The sequence below is a fragment of the Molothrus ater genome, chromosome 4 (genome assembly GCF_012460135.2).
Source record: "Molothrus ater isolate BHLD 08-10-18 breed brown headed cowbird chromosome 4, BPBGC_Mater_1.1, whole genome shotgun sequence".
NCBI classification, from domain to species: Eukaryota; Metazoa; Chordata; class Aves; order Passeriformes; family Icteridae; genus Molothrus; species Molothrus ater.
In genome coordinates this window covers 21,701,342-21,724,207 of record NC_050481.2, presented here as the reverse complement: position 1 = coordinate 21,724,207, position 22,866 = coordinate 21,701,342, and the positions used below count along the sequence as shown (strand labels likewise).

At 41.2% G+C, this 22,866-nt stretch overlaps 1 protein-coding gene across 1 annotated transcript in view; it reads right to left on the bottom strand.

Moving 5' to 3' along the window:
- Window positions 1-3,181: 3,181 nt before the first annotated feature.
- Window positions 3,182-22,866, bottom strand: part of BMPR1B (bone morphogenetic protein receptor type 1B) — a 38,909-nt gene continuing 19,224 nt past the window's right edge. Inside the window, exons 4-11 of the mRNA XM_036381740.2 lie at window positions 22,665-22,767; window positions 16,402-16,498; window positions 15,451-15,589; window positions 10,428-10,620; window positions 9,687-9,984; window positions 7,225-7,400; window positions 5,856-5,986; window positions 3,182-5,133 (exon numbers count right to left, since the gene is read on the bottom strand). Coding sequence (XP_036237633.1) covers window positions 5,008-5,133; window positions 5,856-5,986; window positions 7,225-7,400; window positions 9,687-9,984; window positions 10,428-10,620; window positions 15,451-15,589; window positions 16,402-16,498; window positions 22,665-22,767 — 1,263 coding nt within the window. The 3' untranslated portion in view covers window positions 3,182-5,007. The remainder of the gene's footprint in view (window positions 5,134-5,855; window positions 5,987-7,224; window positions 7,401-9,686; window positions 9,985-10,427; window positions 10,621-15,450; window positions 15,590-16,401; window positions 16,499-22,664; window positions 22,768-22,866) is intronic.

Sequence of the window (22,866 nt, the reverse complement as noted above, 5' to 3'; positions counted from 1 at the left end):
GGCCTGTAGGAAAAGAAACATTTGTGTGACCCAGGTATATCACATTTCTCCCTTCTCTTCCTATGTCACAGCTCTACCGGGTTTCGTGGGATTTGTTTTCTTTGCTATTCAGATCTGGAGAACTCTTTTGGTTTTGATTTCCCTATTGCTGTATCTTCTATGCAATTCCTTTTCTAAAGACTGACTTACTACAGGAGAAGTGCTAGCCATTGCATTATTTGTATTGCTGTACAGTGGAGGTGTGGTTTACTAGTTCTGAGTGTGCCTCTTACCCCCCTCCCTTTTTTCTCCTTCCCTCTGTTTGTAAATGCCTGCATTTATTCTGTCAGCCTGACATGTACAAAGTGTAAGAAAGAATTTTTAAACAGGTAATAAATTATATTTATAAGCAACTGGAAAAAAATACACCTTTTGTTCAATTGTTTAGTTCCTGGAAGCTTGGAAGTGCAGTCTTTTATTTAGTTTCTTTTTAAAAAAAAGAAAATCTCCTCAGAAGAAGTGTTTCTGTACATAAGAACTGTGGGATTCAGTGGCATGCCAGGGGCAATGTGCAGCAAGCACAGGGCTTTGTTACCTCAATGTGGCCAGGTCAAGGGGGCTGTAGAAATGCTGCTGGAGAATAACTGCAATGCCACTGAGCACAGACGGTCTGGGGCAAAGCAGGAGGGCTGCGGGGGCTGTGCAGCTCAAGGGAAAATTGCTAGTATTTACACATTTCTCTGGAAATAACCAGCAAGGCAATTAAACATTAGGAAAAACTGAGGTGGATCTGCAACACAGCACTGCAGAATGAGAATAGTGCTCCAGCTTTAGGTACAAATTCCCAGAAATGCCTCACTGGATGCAGAGGTACACACCCAATGTCTCAGCATTAAGCAATGCCACTTTCAGCTGATGCTGGGGATTTTAGGCTGAAACTTTTTCACCTGATACATGGGGCTGGGAATTCTTGCTTCTGTCTGTGCAGAGATGACTCCTGTTCCTCTTGTGCTCTTAAAAATAGGAGTCAAAAATACTCATAAAGATGTGGCAGAATGAAAGGGGGGGGGGGTGTCTAAAAAAATTATGCTAATGCCGAGTTCCGATAGATTTACATAATCAGCCACAAAACACGAGCAACTGCTCTATTAGTGATAACACTATTTTAATTACTATTTTTCTCTTCACTGACTTGTGAAAGGAGTGATGCTTTTTTATGCCAGTGGAAACATATGCAACATATTGCTGTTTACTTGTTTGTTCAGACGAAAAAAATCTTATAAAAATAAAATAAATAAAATGAGGCACAGTCAAAATAGTATAGCCAAGGAAATAAAACAAAAAGATGGTGCTTTTCAAGCACATGAAAAGGAAATAGCAATCTCTGTCATGGGGAGATGGAAACAATTTTATTGGGGGGGGGAATGTTAAAACAACCGTATACAATTTGAACAAATACAACATAACACAGTTTGTTCCCCAGGTTTTCTAATTACAGTATTTACAGGCTTAATAAGGCACTGGTTCTCAAAAAAGAACACAAATTAGTTTCTTAGTCTCTACATTGACAACCTTTTCTTTAATAGAAATAACTTTGTGCTAGAGAAAGGATAGCAGTTGCTAGATGGCATCTCTCTTTTTTTCTTCTCCCACTTACACATGCCATCTCACCTATGCCAGGAAGAAACTAAACTACACTTCCTTGAATGATTTACATTTGAAAAGGGGATTTCTAGACCCTTGGGCACCAAAGCCACAATTAGCTTTACCAGTGACTTCCAAGCCCTCATCAATGTGCCCTTTGAAACTACCAAAATATGGAAATGACATTAAAAGGCCACACCTGGCAAAATAAACATACTAACCTGCAGTCACTGCAGGTGCTGAACCTTAATAATGACACACTGAGTGTTACACGAAGTCACCCATGCAGGCATTCAGGCATTCGGACTCCAATGTCACAGTGCTGGAACAAAAGACCTCCACACTTGCCTTAGGCTGTTTTCTGGCCTTAGGAATAGCCCTTCACAACAGATTACAGTGGATAGATTTGAGGGCAAAATCTGTTCTTGGGAGAAAATAGGCAGGCACTAGTTAGACAACCACAGACTGTTTCCTTTCTCAGTGTGTGTCTCCTCATATATATATATATATATATATTTTCCTATACAGCACGGTTGCAGTGATTTGTCATTTATGCATTTTCATAAATAAATATTATGTTTTATTTAGTGCTTTTTCATCCATAATAGTTTACTCTTAATCCACATACTGGAGCTATTCCAGACTCTCGCAACTGAATATATATAAATATATATATTTATATATATATATTTATATATATATATAAAAACACATAAACTTGAACATTTAACATACACACTTTATGTGATCTATCAACCAGTATCTTAGACCCTTTTCTTCTGGACCAAAAAAAAAAGGTAAGATTTGCTCAGGAAACCAAGGACTGGCCTTTTCTCTTGCAACATGCTGATGGCAGGTGCCAGGGGCATTCACTGCATGCCTCATGCTGCCAGCTGGCAAAGCACCCTCCAAAACATTCCTGGAGAGAGAGCCCTGCTAATTTATTAAAAAAAAATACATATATTTTAGTAGGGAAGATGTGAAACAGACCTAAACAGGGAGGATAGAAGCATCCCTGCTGTGTGAGCTGGCACCTGCAGGTCCCGTGCGCTTCTTTGGAGCTGTGAAACCTCAGTTCCACAGGGTGTGCTGGCTTCTATGGGAAGAAATGAGACTGGAAACCCATGGCTCCATCCACTAAGACAAAAAGGTGAAGAGAGGCTGGGCTGTCCCCATTTTGGCCCACAAATCTCAAGGCCAAGGAGAGGATCAAACTCCACTCTCAGCCTCCCAAACATTTTTTAAGGATGGGGAAACCATCCTTGCTCCTCCTGGGGTCAGGATTTGGTGAATTGTTAACTCTCAGAGATTTTCTTTTTGTATTGCTTGGTAAATTTGGGTACAGGCAGGGAAACTGCACTGCAGAAAAAGCACTCTAATGAACAAAAAACTTCTGATTAAGCTTTTTAACACCTATCATCATGGAGGTCTTGTTGGTTCTCTTGAACTGTGCATTTTTCTCTGTTAGCTGGAAAGTATAAAATGGTAATTTTTCCAGCTAGAAACACCTTCAGGGAGCTGTTAAGCTAAACCCCAATTATACACCTACCTACCACAAATAAATCAGTTTTGTCCAAAAAGGGAAAAAAAAAAAAAGAAACATTACAGAAGTGCTGAGGCTAAATCCTGCATGGCAATTATTTCAGTTCTGAAATAGGCTTAGCATAATCAAAGCAGCATTTGTAAGGACTTATTTAAAAATTAAGCTGAACACCATCTAGTAAAACAACTTTGGCAGGCAGGAAATTTTTAAAAAACAAATGAAGGGTAAAAAAGAGTAAACCAGTAACTGCCATGCAGCTCAGCTTTGGTAATCTGATGAAGAACAGAACCTTTCCAAAGAAAACACTTCCCAGGGTATATTTCACCTCTCATTTCCCCTTCTGTAGCATTAGCATTGCTACAACTACTGCAGACCCAGGAAGGAGGAACAGGGGAAGACAGAAAATACATTTCCCACTGCCCTTCTCCCCTGACAGCTCCTCTTGCTGGGAACCACATTGCTACACGGCCCCAGCCCGGCAGCTGAGCCTGGCACTACTGTGCAGCAGCTGCCAGAGCTGTGGAGGCTGCTGGAAGGGCACACAGAATAATAATGCAGATAAAGCTCGAGCCAACAGTTCAGTTTGTGGTGTCTCTCACTACAGCAGGAGTGCTGGAGCCAGGTGTCCACTGCTGCCCACGGCTCCCAACTCTCACTACCCACCAAATGTGTCCCACCCTTCCTCCCTGTCACTTCCTACTACAGCCTCAAGGCACCAGTCTCCTCACACTCAAAAAAAATATGATTGCCACCCCAGAAATGGGCACTTTTGAGGTTTCTCACTTTCCCTTAAAAAGGGGAACACAGATGGGTTTTTTTCTGAGCTGTGCTTGTAGGTGGACCCCACACTTTTACACAAATGAAAGAGCAAGTTAATAATTCCTTCTCACAAGGAATTTCTTCTTCGACAGTGGTTGTTTGTGGGTCCTAGAAGTTTCAAATTACCCTGCAGATTCAAATGTGTACCTTATTTCCACTTGCACACAAAATATTTTATTTTGTAGTGGGGGAAAAGGAAGGAAAAAAAAAAGCCAAGAAAAAGGGCACTTGTTTTTCACTGTGGTACTCTTCCCACCAGGTTTCCTGGAAACATGAAGATCTTCTTTAACAAGTCACACCAAACCATATTCATACAGCTCCCAAGTACCTTAAATGAACCATGACCTTCCCTGGGACAGGCCACCCACAGGAATTAGGAGACCCACACCAAGAGGGATGGCAGGGATGAAATTGGGCTCCATCTCTGTACTCTGAGAATCACTTGCACACACAGGGTTTGGAAAGTTATCTGTATCTCAACAAACAGGTGGCTTTTAAGGCAGGCTCCATTACAGCTCATCTGAGCTACACAGATCCACTCACCTTTTTGTTATTTTTAAGGCTGGAGTGCAATAGTCTTTTTAGAAATGAAAAAGTTGATTTGCTCTTATTTTCAGCAGTTTCCTCCAATTTTTTTTAATGTAACAATATACATCTTTTTTACTTCTAACCCAAAAGTTTTATTTTCATAAAATTTAAAGCAGTATCTTTTTAAACAATCAAAATAATAATAATAACAATAATAATAATAATAAAATAATAAGTGGCTTTCATGGAAAGCAACATGCATAATCTTAAACCAGTTACTAAAACTGTATTTCCCCATGTAAACAAGGGCAGACAAGCCTCTTCCATCTTGCATGTCAAAATTCAGGTGATTTTTCATTTGATAGTCTCCTCAAAAACTCACGGCTGCTCTTAAGCGTGACTTCTCCATTCCAGGTACTTAGCAAAGACTTTTGATACATCTTCAGGACTTCTGCCTGCACAAGAAAGTCCATTTCCAGGGGCCTCTGGCAGAGTCAGAGTTTAATGTCCTGGGACTCTGACATTTTGGCAAGTGTTTTCTTGACGCGCAGGGCCGTGAGGCGGGAAGCAGGGCTGTGAGCCCAGCACTCCATCATCAGCTTCCCCATCTGCCGCAGGCACTGCGGAGAGAACGGGGAGAGAAAGTCCCACCGGGGTCAGTGGCACAGGAGACTGCACGTGCTGGTAGTGCTGAAAAACTGAAGGGAAAAGGTCTTTTCTAAGGCCATTACAGATAAACACCACCAGCACTGTCCAAACCGGCCAAACACGTTTCATGTAGATTAATGTAGATTTATAAAATGCATTTTTGGTGATACATAAGCACTATGTGGTAACAAATTGTCCTTTTATTGTTGGAATGCCTGGGGTGGGATTACCAAGGATGCCAACCAATTAATTAAGAGCAGCTATTGCAATAAGCCTCCCCAGTCCTTGACATGTGTGGTAGCAGACCAAACCACACAAAGTACCACCATACAAAAGCCCTTTTGGGAATTGCTACTCCTTCATCCAGTGTTTCCAGCCCCAGTCTGAGGGCTCAGAGTGATTTGGCTAGGGAGAGGATGAGGCAGGTGAGATTTGGTTAGATCTTCTCACACTGGCTGTTGCACAAGACCTCAAGCATCCCAGGGAGGTTGTTTTTTTCCCCTCACACTCACAAACCTCATGCCACCTAAATATTCCATGTCCCCACAGATTATTCATCTACATGCTGCTATTCCCAAATGGCAGCACCAGTGGTAAATATCCTCCTCCCTCAAAATGATGCAGAACTGGGTCAATCTCACTCCCTAGCTCTGATTAAAAGCACAGACTGCATGCTAAGAGGGATGATAGGTACCTCATCACTGCTCCATCTGTTGGGGAACGAGGGGCGCAGTCTCTTGATGCACACGATCTCCCGCATGTCCTCGTACGAGGGGTCACTGGGCACCAGGTCGTGGTATGGAAGCTGGTATTCCTCAACTATTCCTGAAAGAAACAATTAGTTGCCTGTCACTTGCAGAAAAAAAACTTCCACTCCCATTTTCCCCTCTCATTTTATAACAGATTTGCCATGCTGTGTAACAGTTGGGTGTAGTGCCCTTAAAAAGGACTAGAAGTTTACTCCACAGTCAAGTTCCAATGTTACCATTGCTGTGTAAAGACTGGCCAGGTATCTTAATCCAAAAGTGCAGTAACTTGCCAAGTGAGACAGCTTCTACCACTGCTGTCCAGTCCAGCAATCTCCAGTAAGTTCTCACAGAAAGAGCTATTAGCAGAGGGTCTGTATCAGAGTAATCTGAGCTTGAGTTAGGTCTCCTTCTTATTAGTGGACCTGGAAAATACTAAAGGGCATTTCTGTGCCTTTTCAGAACATGGCAAGGTTCTTTGTGCACAGCAACAATGACAAAAATATTACAGATTTCACCTCACAATACTGCAATACACATCACTAGCTTTTAAACACAGGGATCCTGCTGCTCATTGGCAACATTCAGCTTCTCTAGGGTGAGCATTCAGCACAATATTCAGGATTTAAAGACCCATAAGAAATGCTGAAGGTAGCAGAGACCCAAGAGAGACACGCTCTACTCTTACCACCAAACTGGCATAGAACTGCTACCAAGTCATTTCTGTGCATTTAACTTTCCCAGTGGCAAAAGAGAGGTAACAACACCCATCACTTCTGCACGACACTGAGCTCTACATGCAGAAAGAGGGAAATGAAGCACATCACTGGCATGACAGTGATGTAATAAGTGCCACTTCCCTCCCTCCCGTGTTTTGTTACTTGTCTTGTAAGCAGATTATTTATTACAAAGAGTAGAACAGCAAACCCCAAATAGTTTGTCCTCCTCCTTTCATTCAACTCTTAACTAAACTAAGAAATCACTATTTTCTTTCTGCTAAATTAGCTGAACACCCCCAGTCCAGCAGAAACGTGATGCCTTTAGAAAAGGTCCCCAAATGAGTTCCACACTTCCTCAGTGCAGGCATCAGCTGCCTTCAAACAAGCCACTAAAATACAGTCTAAATCTCTGCTGTGGAAATAGCACTGACTGATGCTTTAAAATAAGTTTCAACAGGAGAACAGACATTAAGAGTTACCTGTATGGTTTACCCACATCTGTTTACCACTGTAAAAACTGTAATTACCCGGAGAAAAAGGTGCAATGGAAGGCTTGAGGTTCACTGACACAATGAAAAGTGATCTCCCAGCTCTTTACCTCCTGAGACACATCTCCTTGCTATCTCCCAAAGGATGAGTCCGAAACTGTACATATCAGCCATGATGTAGGACTGAAAGTGATTTCTATTCAAGCTTTCGTCCAGCACCTCAGGAGGCATATAACGTTTTGTTCCTACACGGGTATTTGGAGGGATGTCTACCTCATTTGTGTCACTAAAAGAAAAAGAAGGAGAAAAAAAAGGGCATCAAGCATGCAGTAAAGTGGGTTGAAAATAAAGCAATTTAGATGGAAGAAGTAGTAAATCCACATCACATCCACTCTCAAACAAGGTCAAAAGTAATGCATAATCTTAATGGAACAATTCTTGCAAGAAAAGCCTCTTAGTGTGAAGGCAACCCTCCTTAAAAGGATGACCCGCCTGAGGCTATGTTAAGCATTCAAATGCAGAACCACAATGGAGATAAGACTCAACAGGGATGCTGTAACATTTGTGAGATTTCATTAGCATTAGCCCGAGCTCTAATGTTAGTGATAACAATCAAATCTTCATTAAACGCTGTTTTCTTAACATACTCCACCACCTAATGCTTCAGTCTCAGCAATTAATGGGGGATACTGAGTAGCTGGGGCAGTATCTCTTAGATGTAGCAAATCAGATCTGCAAGGCAGATGAATCTAACTATTATTTTTTGCATGCATTATGTTTGATCCCTTCCAACCTTTACACATCAAGATATGCAGACAGAGATAAATGCTTAAAAACATCTAAGCAAATGTGTCACACCTCACACACTGACCAGAAGAGACAACATACAGAGAAATATATTCCCATTAATTATGTGAATGGATTCTTGTTTTTCTTATTAACTCAGATTCAGCTACATCAGTTTCAATATATTTAAAAGTTTAATATATGGTATATATTCTGGTTTGCTTAAAAAGGTCTGTTTTCCCTTATTCACCTTCAAAATGTATGGATTTTACGTATGGTGGATACAACAGATGCTCACAGAATAACTGGATTTCTATAGTTTTCTTCATGTACAGCAATTTTTTTCACCTTCTGATATGAAGGAAAGCTGAGTCTGTGGTACAACCAGTCACCTACACAGTCATTAAATCATACATATGCTAGTGGCACTACTGTACACCTGCAAGAATGTGACATAAATCCAGTGACATGCATTATCTTGTATTATTTCAAGTGAAATGGAAACACAAAGAATTTTACAAGAATCATTAGCTTCAGCAGAGCACACCCTTTCCAGCTATTTTCTGTTCCTTGTTGTTGCATGAGAAATGCTGTCTGAGGAAGGATTCAGTATGAAAACAAGCCAAGTACATAACATAAATTCCATCTGGAGTGTGAAAAATCCATATTTCACCTTCTTTTGTAACAGCACTTGGTAATTCCTAGCTCTTCTTCATTCAGAGCTAAGCAGTGTGCTGCTCTGTATTTGCCAGGAAAAGTACACCTGCAAAGGGTGAATTTCTTCCCCAAAACTTTTTATTGTGTATTTTCAAGTTGTTGTTTTCTAGGCCTCTGTTCCTCAAAGTAAAAATATTCTCTTCTTGTCTCCTGAAAAAAGGTCAGGCTCATAAAGGAAATGCCTCACCAAGGAACCTGGTAGGTAAGTGAGCAGTGAGAAAAGAACACTCCTTTCACTCTGAATAATTTCAGTTCAAGATTTGTACAGGATTCCTGAATTTTTTTAATACTCCAGGGAGGGCACGGTTTCAAAGCTGACCTGCGAAACGGAAACCTTCAGTCTATGTATTCTGGACACATTTCTGTGTACAGAAAAATCAGAAACTTCGGAGCACGCGCCTCCACCACCAGGACCACCGCTGAGAGCTCGAGCTGCTTTTGAGCAGAGCTGTCAGAGAGCAGTGGCTCCTTATGAATCCCAGGAGTGAGTGAGTTCTACTTGTCTGCTCTTTCTAAGTTGTTTAAACACACAACCATTTTTTAAAATCAAATTTAAAAGCCATTTCAAAAATCAAATCTGTACTTGGGCAATTTGATTTGTAGGAAATGAAACAAAAGGCAGCCCAAATGGGGTCCTTTTCAATAAATCCTAGTTAGTAACTAGTGCAAATTATTAGTATTTTTCTTTCTAAGTTGAGAGTGAATTTTCATGGGATCAGACAAGCTGAATGCTTCAGTGACAAGCTCAGTGATGTGACTGCAACCTGTCAGTGCTGTGTCCTTTCATTGTGTGCCAGCAATACTGGGGCAGGCATGGAGGATGGAGTGATGAAAACTGAACCTTTATACAAACACAGCTAATGTGCTCAAATAATCAAAAAGCAACTATTTATACACCTGCACATGATGCTGACATGACATTCTCCCCCACACAGGTGACCTCACACACAGATGAGCAGAGCCCAGGTGTGCACACACACTACAGGTGCTTGCTCACTCGTGCACACTCAGTCAACAAGTAGGGAAACTTTTGCACTTGATTTATTAACTTCCCCTCCCTTCCACTCACCTGATAAATTTAACAGCCAAGCCCAAATCTGCTATACAGCAGGTGCCATTCTTTTTCACCAGGATATTCTTACTCTTTAGGTCACGGTGGGCAATAGCAGGCTTGCCCTGAGTACTGAAGATCTCAGTGTGCAGGTGGCACAAGCCACTGACAGAGGAGTAAGCCAGTTTCAGCATGGCTTTTGTGTCCAAGGTAGTAGATTTTAGGTAATCATAAAGTGAGCCATTCTCGTGGTAGTCAGTGATAAGATACAGCTGGGTCCAAGATCCTGTACCTTTAATATCTGCAGCAATGAATCCTACAAAAATAAATAAAAGAGGTTATTTTCAAGTTAATAATTCTCATGGGGTTTTTTTGGACTGCTCAGAACTCTGGATTGTCATCCATTTCAGCAGGTTTGTTTTAATAACATATTTAATTCTTTTCATCTTACTTCCATGCAGCTGTGCCTCACCTCTAGTCTTTAATGTACTTTCAGAAGCCCAGATACGGATATACCAGTGGCTGAAACAGACCTGTTGTGTTTGGAATAACAACCCCTAAACCCCATTATTTTTTTAACTTTTATTTATGTTTCAGTAATCCTTTAAACAACTTTCCTTTGAAAAGCACTGGGTGGCTAATTGCAGAGCACAGAGGGAAACAAAGCACATCGGAAAGGACATCAGATAACAGCAAATACAAAATTGCTAATCTTAAAAACCTGTTCACCATCAAATAATTCTCTTTCACTTCACTCACCAAGAATATTTTCATGCCTCATCAGGACAGTCTGGTAGATTTCTGTTTCTCTGAACCAGCTGGCCTCCTCTGTAGTAAAAAACACTTTCACTGCTACCTTTTCGCCACGCCACTTTCCCATCCAGACTTCTCCATAGCGACCTTTTCCAATCTGCTTCACCATTTGAATCTGTTTTGCAATGGTCCTTTGAACCTGTGAAATGCCAAGGCAGATTTTACACCTTGCTCAGTGGAAATCTCTGCATTCACCTCCCTCCTCCTGGGTCTGCTTCCCACACAGCCAGCCCAGAAGAGAGTGGAATATGCAGCCATTGTGACATGGATTTCAGCAGCCCTCCACAACTGCAGATGCTTCCTGTCTTCTCCAGGACACACTGCTGCTGAGGACATTCCCACCACTAAAAAGAAGCCTTTTCGTGCATACTCAAATGTGCTGTGGTCTACATCAGTCAGTGTAAAAGGAAACATTTGCCCCTGCACCTTGAATTTTTTTTTTTAATTTTTCTGTAGGATGTAGCACTTGGTGGAATTTTTTTTGTTATTTTTGGAAAAGTTTGGACAGAAAACACTCCTGGTCACCTCAATGCAGTCCAAATTCTAAAGGGGTAGGTAACACATTTTCATTAATATACGGATGTTTCTTACACTGCTGAGACACAAGGCTAGGTCTTACAAGAGTCAAAAGCCCATTAGAGCTCCAGAACTAGCAAAACTACAAAATTACTTTTTTTTTTCTTTTTTAGGATGATACTTCCTATCACCTTCCTTAAAATTGCCATGCTTAATTATTTCAAATATATATTTGGTTAGGAACCTCCACCACTACTTACAGAGTTAAAACACATGTGCCTACATTGATTTAAATAATGATATTTACGTATTCATAAAAAGCAATTTCCCCCCCAAAATATTTGAAAGAACAGCTTTCCAGTGTCTGTGCCAGCTTTGTCAGTAGCTGTACTGTGAGCTAAGGCTAAAGTCATGGGTATTGCAAGATCGATGTCCACAGCAGCATTGCAGAGATTCTCTTCACAAGGCTGACAGACTGCTTCTACATTTAGCAAGCTTTTACAGCCACAAAAAATCTTGGACAAATGGAGACTTATAATCTCATCAGATTCGAGCACGTCTGCAGATCATGTCTTTCTAAAAGTTCACAAATAAAAATGGGAGTGGATGCTGCAACACAATTCACGGGGCTGACTCTGCCTCAGCTTAATACAACAGGAGATTTAAAATGTCACCCTCATGTGCTACAGCATTGTCAGTTCAACCCACAGCTAATGAGGTTTTGTCTGGTAGGATTTGGTAAGATTTTAAAAGAATACTGCTGCCAATGTAATGAGATTTTCATCTGGCACAAGCAATTGGCAAAATCTGGACAAGTTCAAATTTGTGGCCTCTTGCTCTGTTTTGCCACCATGCAGATACAAACCTCCAGTAGTTTATTGCAGCAAGTGAATCTAACTACTCTAACTGAATCCCTATGAAATCATGTTCATTTCATGAAATCAAAAATATTTTTGCAATCTTGGCTGACAGAAATGAGCGAAATTTCATTTTTTAAAATCATTTGCTTCCTTTGTCGTGCTTGGGAGGCCCAGTGGAAACCACCAGCTTGGGAATGCCAGAGAGGACTACCATGAATGTGCCATGACTGCAGCATGAATGTATATCCAAAGACTAACTCAAAACCTATTAGGTCAGGTCTATCGTCATTCTTTTTTTTAAGTGAACCACTGGTTTTCATATTGAACAATTTTAAGAAGCAAAACATACTGTGGTATTTATGCAAAGCTATTTCAAATATCCCAGTTTCTTCTTCTGTCATTTAAACAGAATCCCATTTTTCCAGCCCTGCACTGCATTATTAGATGTTCAAGATGGTAGCTTCACTGCCATTATTTTTGATTAACATCAATGAAAGCCAACAATAGAGATTAGCCATATTTTTTTAAATTGATTTATCTTTTATACTCTCATATAGTGATTGAACAATAGTTATATTACATTGGAATTTTGCTGTAACATTTTGTAATGTCATTTTAGCATTGTTGCTTTCTATTTTGCCCATTTTAAAAATGCATCCTGAACAATAACGTAGTTACAACAAATAACTTAATTTGTGTAAATATATGTAATGGCATCATAAAGTACATGCAATTACAATACTTAATGATGAAAAGTTCCTTATTAAATTACATTAAGAAAATGAAAAACACATTTCTGTTATGGGTTTTCAGGCGGCAGAATACTATGTGAAAGGCCTTAACCTGGTTTTGTCTTGCTAGAACTGGTCAAATGATTTCCTATGAACAATTTATTTTTTTTTTAAGGAATTCAGCTCCTTCTTGAATCATAAACCAATTATGATTTCTAAAACAAATAGGTCAATCAAAATTGTTGGCTGAACTGATTTCATAAGCATGCTGAATGATGTGCTCGTGTGAGTTATTTACACTGAGTGGGGCTGGGCGTTTCTTATTTCTTTTGAAATCTGTGTATTTTGCTGCTTGAGCTCTGTAAGCAGTCAGGTAAGGTTACATGACCTTTTCTTTCGTCTCCCTGAGTGGAAACAATCCAATTACCAACTATTTCTACTTTCCTTTCATTCAGCTAAATGTGTTCAGCTACTGCAGATGAAAATTTAGACAGACCAACCTTTCGTAAATTTAATATTTTGAACAGAGAATTCATACCTATGGCTCAGGTGGAGTCCCTTGAAAAGCAAAGTTCATTGGAAGGGAAATTATGAAAAAAAATGTGTGAGAAGGTAGAGACCAAATTGTAGTTCAGCAATCTCTTCAGACAGACCATTTTGCAGCATTTGACTTGCAGCAAACTCTTCTGTCAGAGGTACAGATGGGTCAGGAGAAAGAACACTTGCTGAATGTCACCATACTGACAAATTCTCGGCTAATACTTGTTTTGGGTATAATATTTGTACCCATTAGAATAAATGTTCTACACAGAAGAAAAACATTACTGGTTAGCATAAGGTGACATTTCGCATTAAATTTGCATCTTACTTTCCTGAAATTATAACCCTGGATGTTTCAGTCTTCGCACAAGAAACAAGGTTAAAATAAGCTCTTGCACAATAAAAACCAGAGCATTACTGCCAGGCACCTTCTATACACTTGCTCCAGGCATGGGCTCAGAGGCATCACTCTGTGCACTGCTGGTGAGCTCACAGTGGTTGTAGCTGTCTGGGAAATGCAGCAAACATCTACTGCCAAGTGCAAGACCCATTTTCTTCTCTTCCACCCAAAAATCACTACTTAAACAGTGAAAAAACAACTGCATGGGGTTTTTGTAAGCAAGGGGGAGATGGGGGGGAAAAAGTTCCTGGAGGAAAAACACTTGGTCCAGTGGCTGCAGAGTCTCCAAGCTTGAGAGGAGGGCCTGACAGAAGACTGGAGGGTTTCTGCCTCATGGAGCAGTGGCACAGCTCTGAGGGGTGCTGAGCAATGTCCCAGCTGGGATGTCACCTCTGCCATTACAGCAGCTCGAGGTGGTTTTCATCCACTGCAAGAGCAGACCTGGGGACAGCACTGAGACCACAGATCCCTGCTTCAAACTGCTCACTGGGACAGAGGATAGCATAAAGAACAAGCAGTCATAACCAGCACTGCTCCAGCTTTTTTGGGATCCTGGGATGAAGGACTGAGCCATGCACTGCTGTGAGGTGTCCCAGGGCACCTGCTACCCACATGGGCTGCTGGAAACACATATTCTCAGAGAAGTACAACCAAGTTCCGTGTATTTGGTCTAAATTATTACATTTTTTATGTCATTGGAACAAGTGAAGACGAAGACCTTGATGTGGCAGGTGTTATGCAAAAAAAAAAAAAAAAAAAAAAAGAACACCAAAAAGCAAAACAACCAAACCCCAAAGCAAAAAAAGGAAGAATCCCTCACCATTAAATCAATTGGAAACTCGTTAGCAATGGTCCTAAAGTGCACACAAGATGTGTGTGCCCTTTCTGTTGGCCAGAAAATCTCAAATTAGTGAACCAAAACCACTACAGGGTGCTAGAAGGACATTGGCATGGGATAGGACAGAGCCTGTTGCTTCATTTTTAAGGAAATATAAAACTTCCCATTTAATGTCTTCTTTAGGGTGTTTAAAAAATAGGTGTGGACAAAAACCAGCCAGACAGTACATGGTACTTGGAAGCTGGACAACACCTGCAGTAGTAGCATCAATACAAACTAATAGGTTTGGAAGACAGGAGGGGCATATCCACTCTGAAAAATGAAAATGAAATCTTCCAGTTTCCAGAGGCACTTATTTTAAATAAGTAACCTAGCTTTTTAACCAATTCTTTTCTACCAGTGATGATCCCCAGAAACAAAACCCCCTGGTGAACAAAACTATATTGCCACAGATAGTTCTGCCTTTTCAGCAGGTTTAGCAATCCTGGAGTCTGTTCAGAAATAATCACAAACTCCATCCCATTAACTTTCGAGATTGCCATACTACGAGGAAAAAAATCCCCCTTGACTTCTGGATGCAAAGTGAAGCCCACAAATAAAAAGGTTCCAAGTCTGACAAGTTACAGTTCCCTTTAAAAAAAGATGATGGGGCAGTGTTTGAAATCCTACTGTGTGTTGCACATGCAAAGGAAGAAAACAAGATTAGTGGGCCAGGTACTGTCCTGTACACTGGAGTGTAAAAGAACCAAACATGATCTACTTCCATGAGTTGTCTTAGCCTGTACTTACCCTATGGTATCTAAAATAAGAAATTAAATGAGGCAGAAAAAAATCTCCAACCTTTTTTGGCTTACTTAATTCACATGAAAAAAGTCCCCTGCTTCTAAAGCAGCTGTTCTCCAGTCTAACTCCTTGTCATTTCTGGTAGAGGAAAAAAAAAAAAACAAAAAAACCCCAACAAAATAAAACCAACCAACCAAACAAACAAACAAAAAAACTAAAACAAAACTGAGGACACGTAAATCTATTTTTTTGCCTCTTCTCCCTCTTTGAAATGTACAGTAAAATAGTATTGCTTCCTTACCAGGAGAGGGAGCCCGGATCCGCTCCCTGAGCTCTGGGACTGCTCGATCAAATCCTTCAGGGACTCTCCGGGGGGAATGTAGGTCTCATCCTGCTCCAGCCCGATGCTGTAGTGGGGCCTCGTCTCCTGGCGCTTGTATCTGCGTTTTACATGAAAACAAAATGAGTTTTGAACACAATGAACACATGTGCAATGAATAATGCACATGCCCTTCACATTTCCTTCATTTACAGACTAACAGATTTCTCTGCTTCCCTGAGGAATACACTGGACTCGCTGGCCAAAATTTTTTATTTTATTTTTAGCAACTGTTTACATGTTCAAAATTCTAAGTATAACACTCACAAGGCCATGCAGTCTGGGGTAAATCTGCAAAGCAACCAAATGTGTTCCTTTCAGAAACTTAAATATGTCTAAAACACTGACCAAGTAAGTAACTATATTTTATTGTCTGAAATGCATTTCTAGGAGCCAGAGGAGGTAAGGTCATGGAATCTGGGAATATGTAAAAAACGTGTCAAATTATTAAAATGTAATGTATGTAGATTATGATAACACTCTAGACATATTTACTGACATCCTGTATTGTCTTCTTTTTTTATGATCAGCTCTTCATCACATAAACAAATTTAGAAGTCTTAGATATCCTTCCCTTAAAAAAAATTTCCTATAAAATTTGTCCTTTGGCCTTCTCAGTAAAGAATAATCTGTGCTTCTACCTGAATGGCTTTTAAGGATGTTGAGTGAAAGATTCTGTATGAAATCCATCACACAGGTACACCTGTGAATAGCATTAATAAAATACACTTTTTTTTCTCATGATAAAATTACAGTTTCTCATTTCTTTTCTTTAAGGTCCTCATCTGTTTGTTTTTTTTTTTAATTTCCATAATCTATAAAAAATAAATTTTGGAAGGAAATAAACAAGCTGCCAAAATATTCCTTATTTACCTGAAGTAGCAGAATATGATGATAAGCACCAGAAGGATGCTGCAAACAGTCACTGAGATCAGCAGGGCCTTGTGGTGAATGTTTCCTTCAGCAAAGTCTGGGGTTAAAAAATGAGAAAGGTGGAAAATTTAGAAAGGGAGATGGTATGAAGTCAATGTGAGAAGTGCATTGAGCACAGGATCATTTCCACTCTTTCCTCGTAATTCCTGCACAGGATACCCCTGGATTCCCCAGGCATTTTGTGGGCTTCCTCTTTGACCCTCACTGACCAGGACAGAACTGACACTTCCAGTGTCAAAAAAACCTATTTGTTTTCTCAGTCCTCACTCAGGCAAACATTGCCTTGATTTGCAATTCCCTGTTTGTCTGTGAATGGAAAATCAATCAAGACCTGTAGCTCTGGATCTTAACCTGAGTGATTAGCCAGGAAATGCAAAAACCACTGCCTTTTTTAAGCACTCAGATTAAGCAGCATCCTATGAGTAACTAGAAAAACCAAACCAAACCAAACCACCCACCAAACTGCATTTATTCTACAAGGCAAGACACAACAGACCATTCAACCTCCAACAAGGCAGGCCATGAGAGGCCTTGAAAGCATAGTATTTCCATCATTGCAGAACAATTTGTCTCTTAGGTCTCCGTTTTAAACATTTGAGCAAGAATTTTCTTCTCCATCTGCTCTAAAGCAGCCCTGTGTGCCAGCAAGTCCTTCCTATGCTGGTGGGCAAAACTATCCTTCCAGTGGCTTTTCTGCAAAACACTTTGAAAAAAAAAATGTGTCAAGTGACTTGTAGAAAATGCTGCTGCATAAAAACTATTAAAATGTTTCTGTCAACCTTTGTATAGGAGACTTGTATTCTCCTTTAAAGTATAACATTAATCTCCAAATTTGAATTCTCAGCTCAGGCAAGCGAGTCTGACCTTCATGCATGCTTCTCTGCTGAAAAACAAAGACATCCAGCTCTATTCATTTTTAACCTCCCCTGCCACTCAAACTCTCAAAATTATAGTATTTCAGCCTGTACGTACACAACCCACATTTCCAATAACAAATGGGATAATGCAAATGAGGGCCATGTTTTCTGAAGCTCTTCCAGCCTTGCTGTCTTGCATCCTTCACTCCAAAGCCTGACACATGGGAGAATGCAAGAAATCCATCCTTATTGACTGGTCCTGGAACGACGTTATTATGTTTCAGATTTACAAGGGTAATGAGACCAGGAGATTCCTAAGGGACTCTTAGTTTACTCTCAGACTCTTTTATTTTCAAGATCCAGTTTCTCCTTCTTTCTTTCTTTCTTTTGCTCCCAAACAATTTCTTTCCTTCCCCTTTCCACTACAAACAGAGATTACCTACCAACACACCTCCCGATCACACTGGTCATGTTTTAACCTGCCATTGCCTGCTCTGGGAGCACTGACAATGTAAACATTCAGGACATGGCTGATGCCTTTGAAAGGGGACACTGACACGATGTCTATCAGGAAAACCCTTGAGCCCATCCTTCTGCCTACCACAGCAGATTTATTCCTGGCCTGCCACTCCAGGTGGGCTGTGGGTCGAAACCGAGAGCCCACCAGGGAACCCAGAGCTCTCGTGAAGGCAATGGCAGCTCAGCAGGGCTGAGGGCTCTGGTTTGTGCTGTGTGAGCAGCCTGTGTCAGCACCACTTCCCTCTAAAATGTGTGGGTTGTAACAGTTTCAGATGTCACAGCCCATCAGATGAATAAGCAGAGCACAGAGACCATAAAGCGGCATTCCATACGTGGGAGAAACCCGGATAACCACCCACAGCAAGAGTTCTCCCACTTCACAGAGTATGACAGGATGGAAGCTGAGCTTCTGTGCTTAGCAGTAATGCAAGCTGATGTCAGCTTTCACAGAGGGAAAAATTAAGATCTTAGACTTGTGCCTGCTAGATGTTAAGGCCATGGAAATCTGTGCATTTTTGCAGACACGTATTGCCCGTGAAGTTGTTCACGCTGTCTGGGCCTGTACGAGAATGTACATTCAGAGAGGAATGACAAACATGCTGCAATCTTGAATCAAATTCCCACAATTTTTAGGGTTTAAGTGATCCAAACCTTATGCTCAATGTTTCTAATGGGCTTCTGCCATTCAGAAAAGTAAGTAAATGCAGGTTACTTTTCCCAGAGGCCAGAAGGCATTTTGGAAGTGCTGTGCAGCTCTCAGATGAACTTCAGGCTCCAACACTGCAAAATTCTTTGGGTACCCAAATGCAATTATGTGAAGCAAGTGTCAGGAAAGCATGAAAGACACAAAGAAACATGTCCTGATCTCCTTGCTGGGAGCAGGAAACAAGACTTTGACCAGATGCAGAGCTGACCCTCTTGTGGTGGGTGGTGTCTGGATGCCACCAGTGGCACAGCTTTAGCAGCGGTTCACTGTGCACAGCTTGCAACTGGCTCTCACAGGAGGGGACAGAAAGTTCCATATGCCTTTCCATTTATTTGGCTATTTGAGAGGCAATACTGATGGCAAGTGAGCTGCTGTTCCACCTTTCAAACACTTCCTGCGTTTTTAAAGCATTTGGGCAGGATTTCATTTGCTGCCTAACTGGAGGACTTCATAAACCTGCTGGTGTGTGTGTGGACAACACAAGATTAAATGCAAGCCCCCATCCTCACACCAGCAATGTCTGCTTGTTCTGCTGCACTGAGCCAGGCTGGATTTCTTCTCCTGCTCCTCCAGCCCAGGCTGTTCCCCACAGGGCAGCAGGACAAACCTCCCTTTCCCTGCACTATCTGATCAGGAGGAGGGATGGGGCAGCTCAGCTGTGAGTCTGCCTAGGGACTTGCTTGTGGGCTCTCTGGTGAACACTGTGGTGGGTCCTGGTCAGTGCCAGTTTATGTGATGGAGGTACTCTGTCCTTCAAGAAGTCCAGTGCTGTGTTTTTTACTGCTGTGTCACTTGGAACTGCAAGGGGCCAGGCAGCAGGGCTATGAGAATGAGCAGCAGCTTCCACGGAGGCAGCAGTGAGCGATTACCAGGAGCAGGTTGTGGGAAGTGCAAAACAAACACACGGCACGTTTGGGAAGCTTCTTCACATACCCTGGCTGGCTGATAAGAGTGCAGCCCAGCAAACAGCACATTAACAGTTCCATATTGTAGGAAAACAGTGGTGCAGGCTGGTGACAGCAGGGAGCTCGGTGAGACCAAGCTGCCTCTCTGTTTTTCTCCTGCAATTTCCCCCTCCTCCACCACTCGTTTCACTCGCTGTCATCAGCGGGGCCATGCTGAGGAGTGCATTGAAAATGCCACCCAGAAGGTTCAGAAGTCAGCATATCAAAGGGAGAGGAGGTTCTCTTCCCACCCAGGTCCCTCCAGCTCAGAATGTTACAGCTATCCAAGTAAAAATGGCAGTGAAATCCGAGGCGTGGAGACTGTGTGCACACATCAAACCCCATCATTCCTCCAATCATTCCCTTGCCCATTCATCACTGGCTATACAGGCAGGGAGCCAGACACGGTGGCACCACCACTTCTGCTTATATAGGCTCTAAATCAGTAAAGACATATTTCTCCTTTTGACTGGTCTGAGCCTGTGCTTTTGCTGGGATTTCCAGGAATATCTTTTATTGTTTAAAGCAGAGGTGTTATATCAGACCCAATTATGACTTTCATTTCCTTAATAAGACAGATGTATAGCTGGCACAAGGGTTTAATGGTTTCTCTGGGATATTTTAGCCTGCTAGTTCTGTACCAAGATGAGCTCAAAACCTAGGCTTAGCTGTTGTTTCTTCCATCTTAGTTAAAAAGTCTTGCTTTGACCGGTGTTAATTTTTCTAGCTCTCACTTTCATGTATGTGGTCCTCCTTTCTTTCCAGGGGGGAGAGGAGAAGGAAAGGGTGTGGCATAAATCTTGCCTTGCAGCACATGCCAGGCCTGGGAAAGCACTTAGAGAGCACAAGTCACTTGCCTTTGTAGCTGTTACCTTGGTGCATAGGTCAGTTTTGAGTTCAACAGCCTCTGACCTGCAGCTGCATGCTCTCCCCAGACTTTGCTTCCCATGAGGTATCACCTCAGATGTGAGTTCATCAGAAGCCAAATTGCTGTTTGTTTTTTAGATGCTGTGGAGCATGTGCATCTTTGATGCACATGCTCCACAGCATCTAAAAAGGCCAGAAGGCCTTTTTAGGCATCTAAAAAGGCCCTGAAGGGGCATCTAAAGAAGGCATCTAAGAAGGCCCTGAAGATGCCATCTAAGAAGGCATCTAAAAAGGCCCTGAAGGCCAGAAGGTTATTCCAAGAAGCTTGTTTTTAAGTTCACCTCTCTTTCTCTGTACTTACAATTCATGTTAAAATTGATGTACAATTCTAACATTACTCAGACAATCACAGCCTAATCTAAATGCTTCCAACAGAAACAATGATCACAGCCACAGTACTGGGCACTGGCAGTAGCATGTATTTGTACACAGTATTTGTACCTATTTGCAGTGAGGGTTTGTGGTTCAAACTATGGCTTTTTATTCTGACATTTCATACTAGGATACACCAGCAACAAATTAAAACAGGCCTGGCACCACTGAGAATGACATATTAACCTAAGGCTTTAATAAAGGTGGTGACTTCAGCCCTGTTCAGCCACATTTATTCAAGCAGTTCCTGAAATGCATTTCTACAAAACACTGTCAGGATGCTGGTAGTGTGAGATCTTATTTTAAAAAATAAAAATCTTTTGAGTGTGTTGAGTGACTACATCACCTTTTGTCTGCCATATTAAAATAGTCAACTTTGCAACACAGAACAGCTAGAACCCTGCTCCAGCTCGCTGAAATTTGTCTTTTAAAAAATATTCACTCTGCCACCATGGTTCTCAAGTGGTACTTTATTTACCCTATATAGACACAGGACAAACCCAACATCAATCCAAACACCTTCTGCCACTACCAAAAGCTTGGTTCATTGCTTTCTTTGTAAGTAGCAGATAGCATTGCCAAGTAACTAAAATCTTAATGGATGGATGTCTAGCATTAGGCTCTGATTCAGTATTTTTGAGTAGTCCTAATGTAGAATAAACTCAGCCAGTAGCAAGAAGAAATCATGGCAGTGTTTTCCAAACTGATATTTAATGAAAGCCTAAGTAAGTGTGAACAAATATTGACTGCTTTTTGGAGCTCTTCTCTCAATCCAAAGAACTTTTTAAAATTAAATAAACCAACAAAGTAGTACATAACTCTTCTGCTGAAAGTCAGAATTTTATGAGGTTTCTCTGCCTTAATGCCTTGCTAGTAAACAGTGAAGTATTTACATACTACTCTCCAAAGGCCTGACTCTGCAGCCCATCTGTGCAGAATTTCACAGGCCTGAAGGGAACAGCTCACATGAGTGAAGGCTTTCTCTGAGCATGCATTCGTGTAAGTATCTGCTGTTGGTGAAATTAAGAGTGCATCTGTGCACCGATCTGGATCTTCAACGCAGAACACCACAATTATAAATTCTTCTGCAAGCCTGAACTGACTCGATGCTGACTACCACAATTCCTGCTGATGCCAAGAGTTTATTATGGATGAATTTACACTTACTTAGGAATACACTTCTATAAAATTTATAGAAGACAAAAATAGTTTTACCAGCTTTCCGAAAGTGATGTTTAAACAAAAAAAAGTGCTAAAACCTTGCCTCAGCATCTACTAAGTTAATACATGCCCATTTGCTCTCAAATAATTTTTTTTTAAAAACTGTGTGAGTTCTTTCTCTACATTTTTTTTCAGCTACATTGTTCACATAATAAATACACTTTAGTGAGTCATTATTGTCTCAGTGCTGGATGATCAGGTCTTGCAAATAAGAAAAACTTACAGACTTGTATCAACTCGAGCTGACCAATTTGTGTGTGGAGTTACAAATGCAAGCAATGTATGTTACAGGGACTGGAGAGAGGATTCCATTTTATTATCAGGCTAAAGAAATACACAGCAAGAGTCATCCTCTGCCTTGACCAGCCTAGGTCCTTGAGATGATCTCTGACAGCTCAGCAGGTGCATGCTAGGACAGCATTGTGCAACTCTAATGCATCTCGTGTTCACTGCATGTGTGCTGCGGAAACTACAGCAAGCATCAGCACCACTCCACACACAACCTACAGAAGTGGAGAAATACTGTTTAATGCCATTTATCTCTCTAATCACATGCTTTTGGACAGGGGTGCTTCAGTCTGTGCTCTATTTTTTCCCTAAGGCACAATGACCAACAGCAGGAAAAGATCAGCTCAGGACCGGATTTTGTTCCCTTACCTCGATTCTTCAGTGGTGGCAGTGTAGGGTGAAGGTGTCTGTTACAGTAATCTTGGCCTGTGCAACATTCAATAGATCTTCTTTGGTGTGGAATAGGAGTGTCCTGCAACAAGCAATTTAGATGGAAAGCAAGTCATTACCTGTGTTGTAAATATACACGGTCATTCTGGCACTTGAAAGATGTGCTTGCTAGCTGGACTGC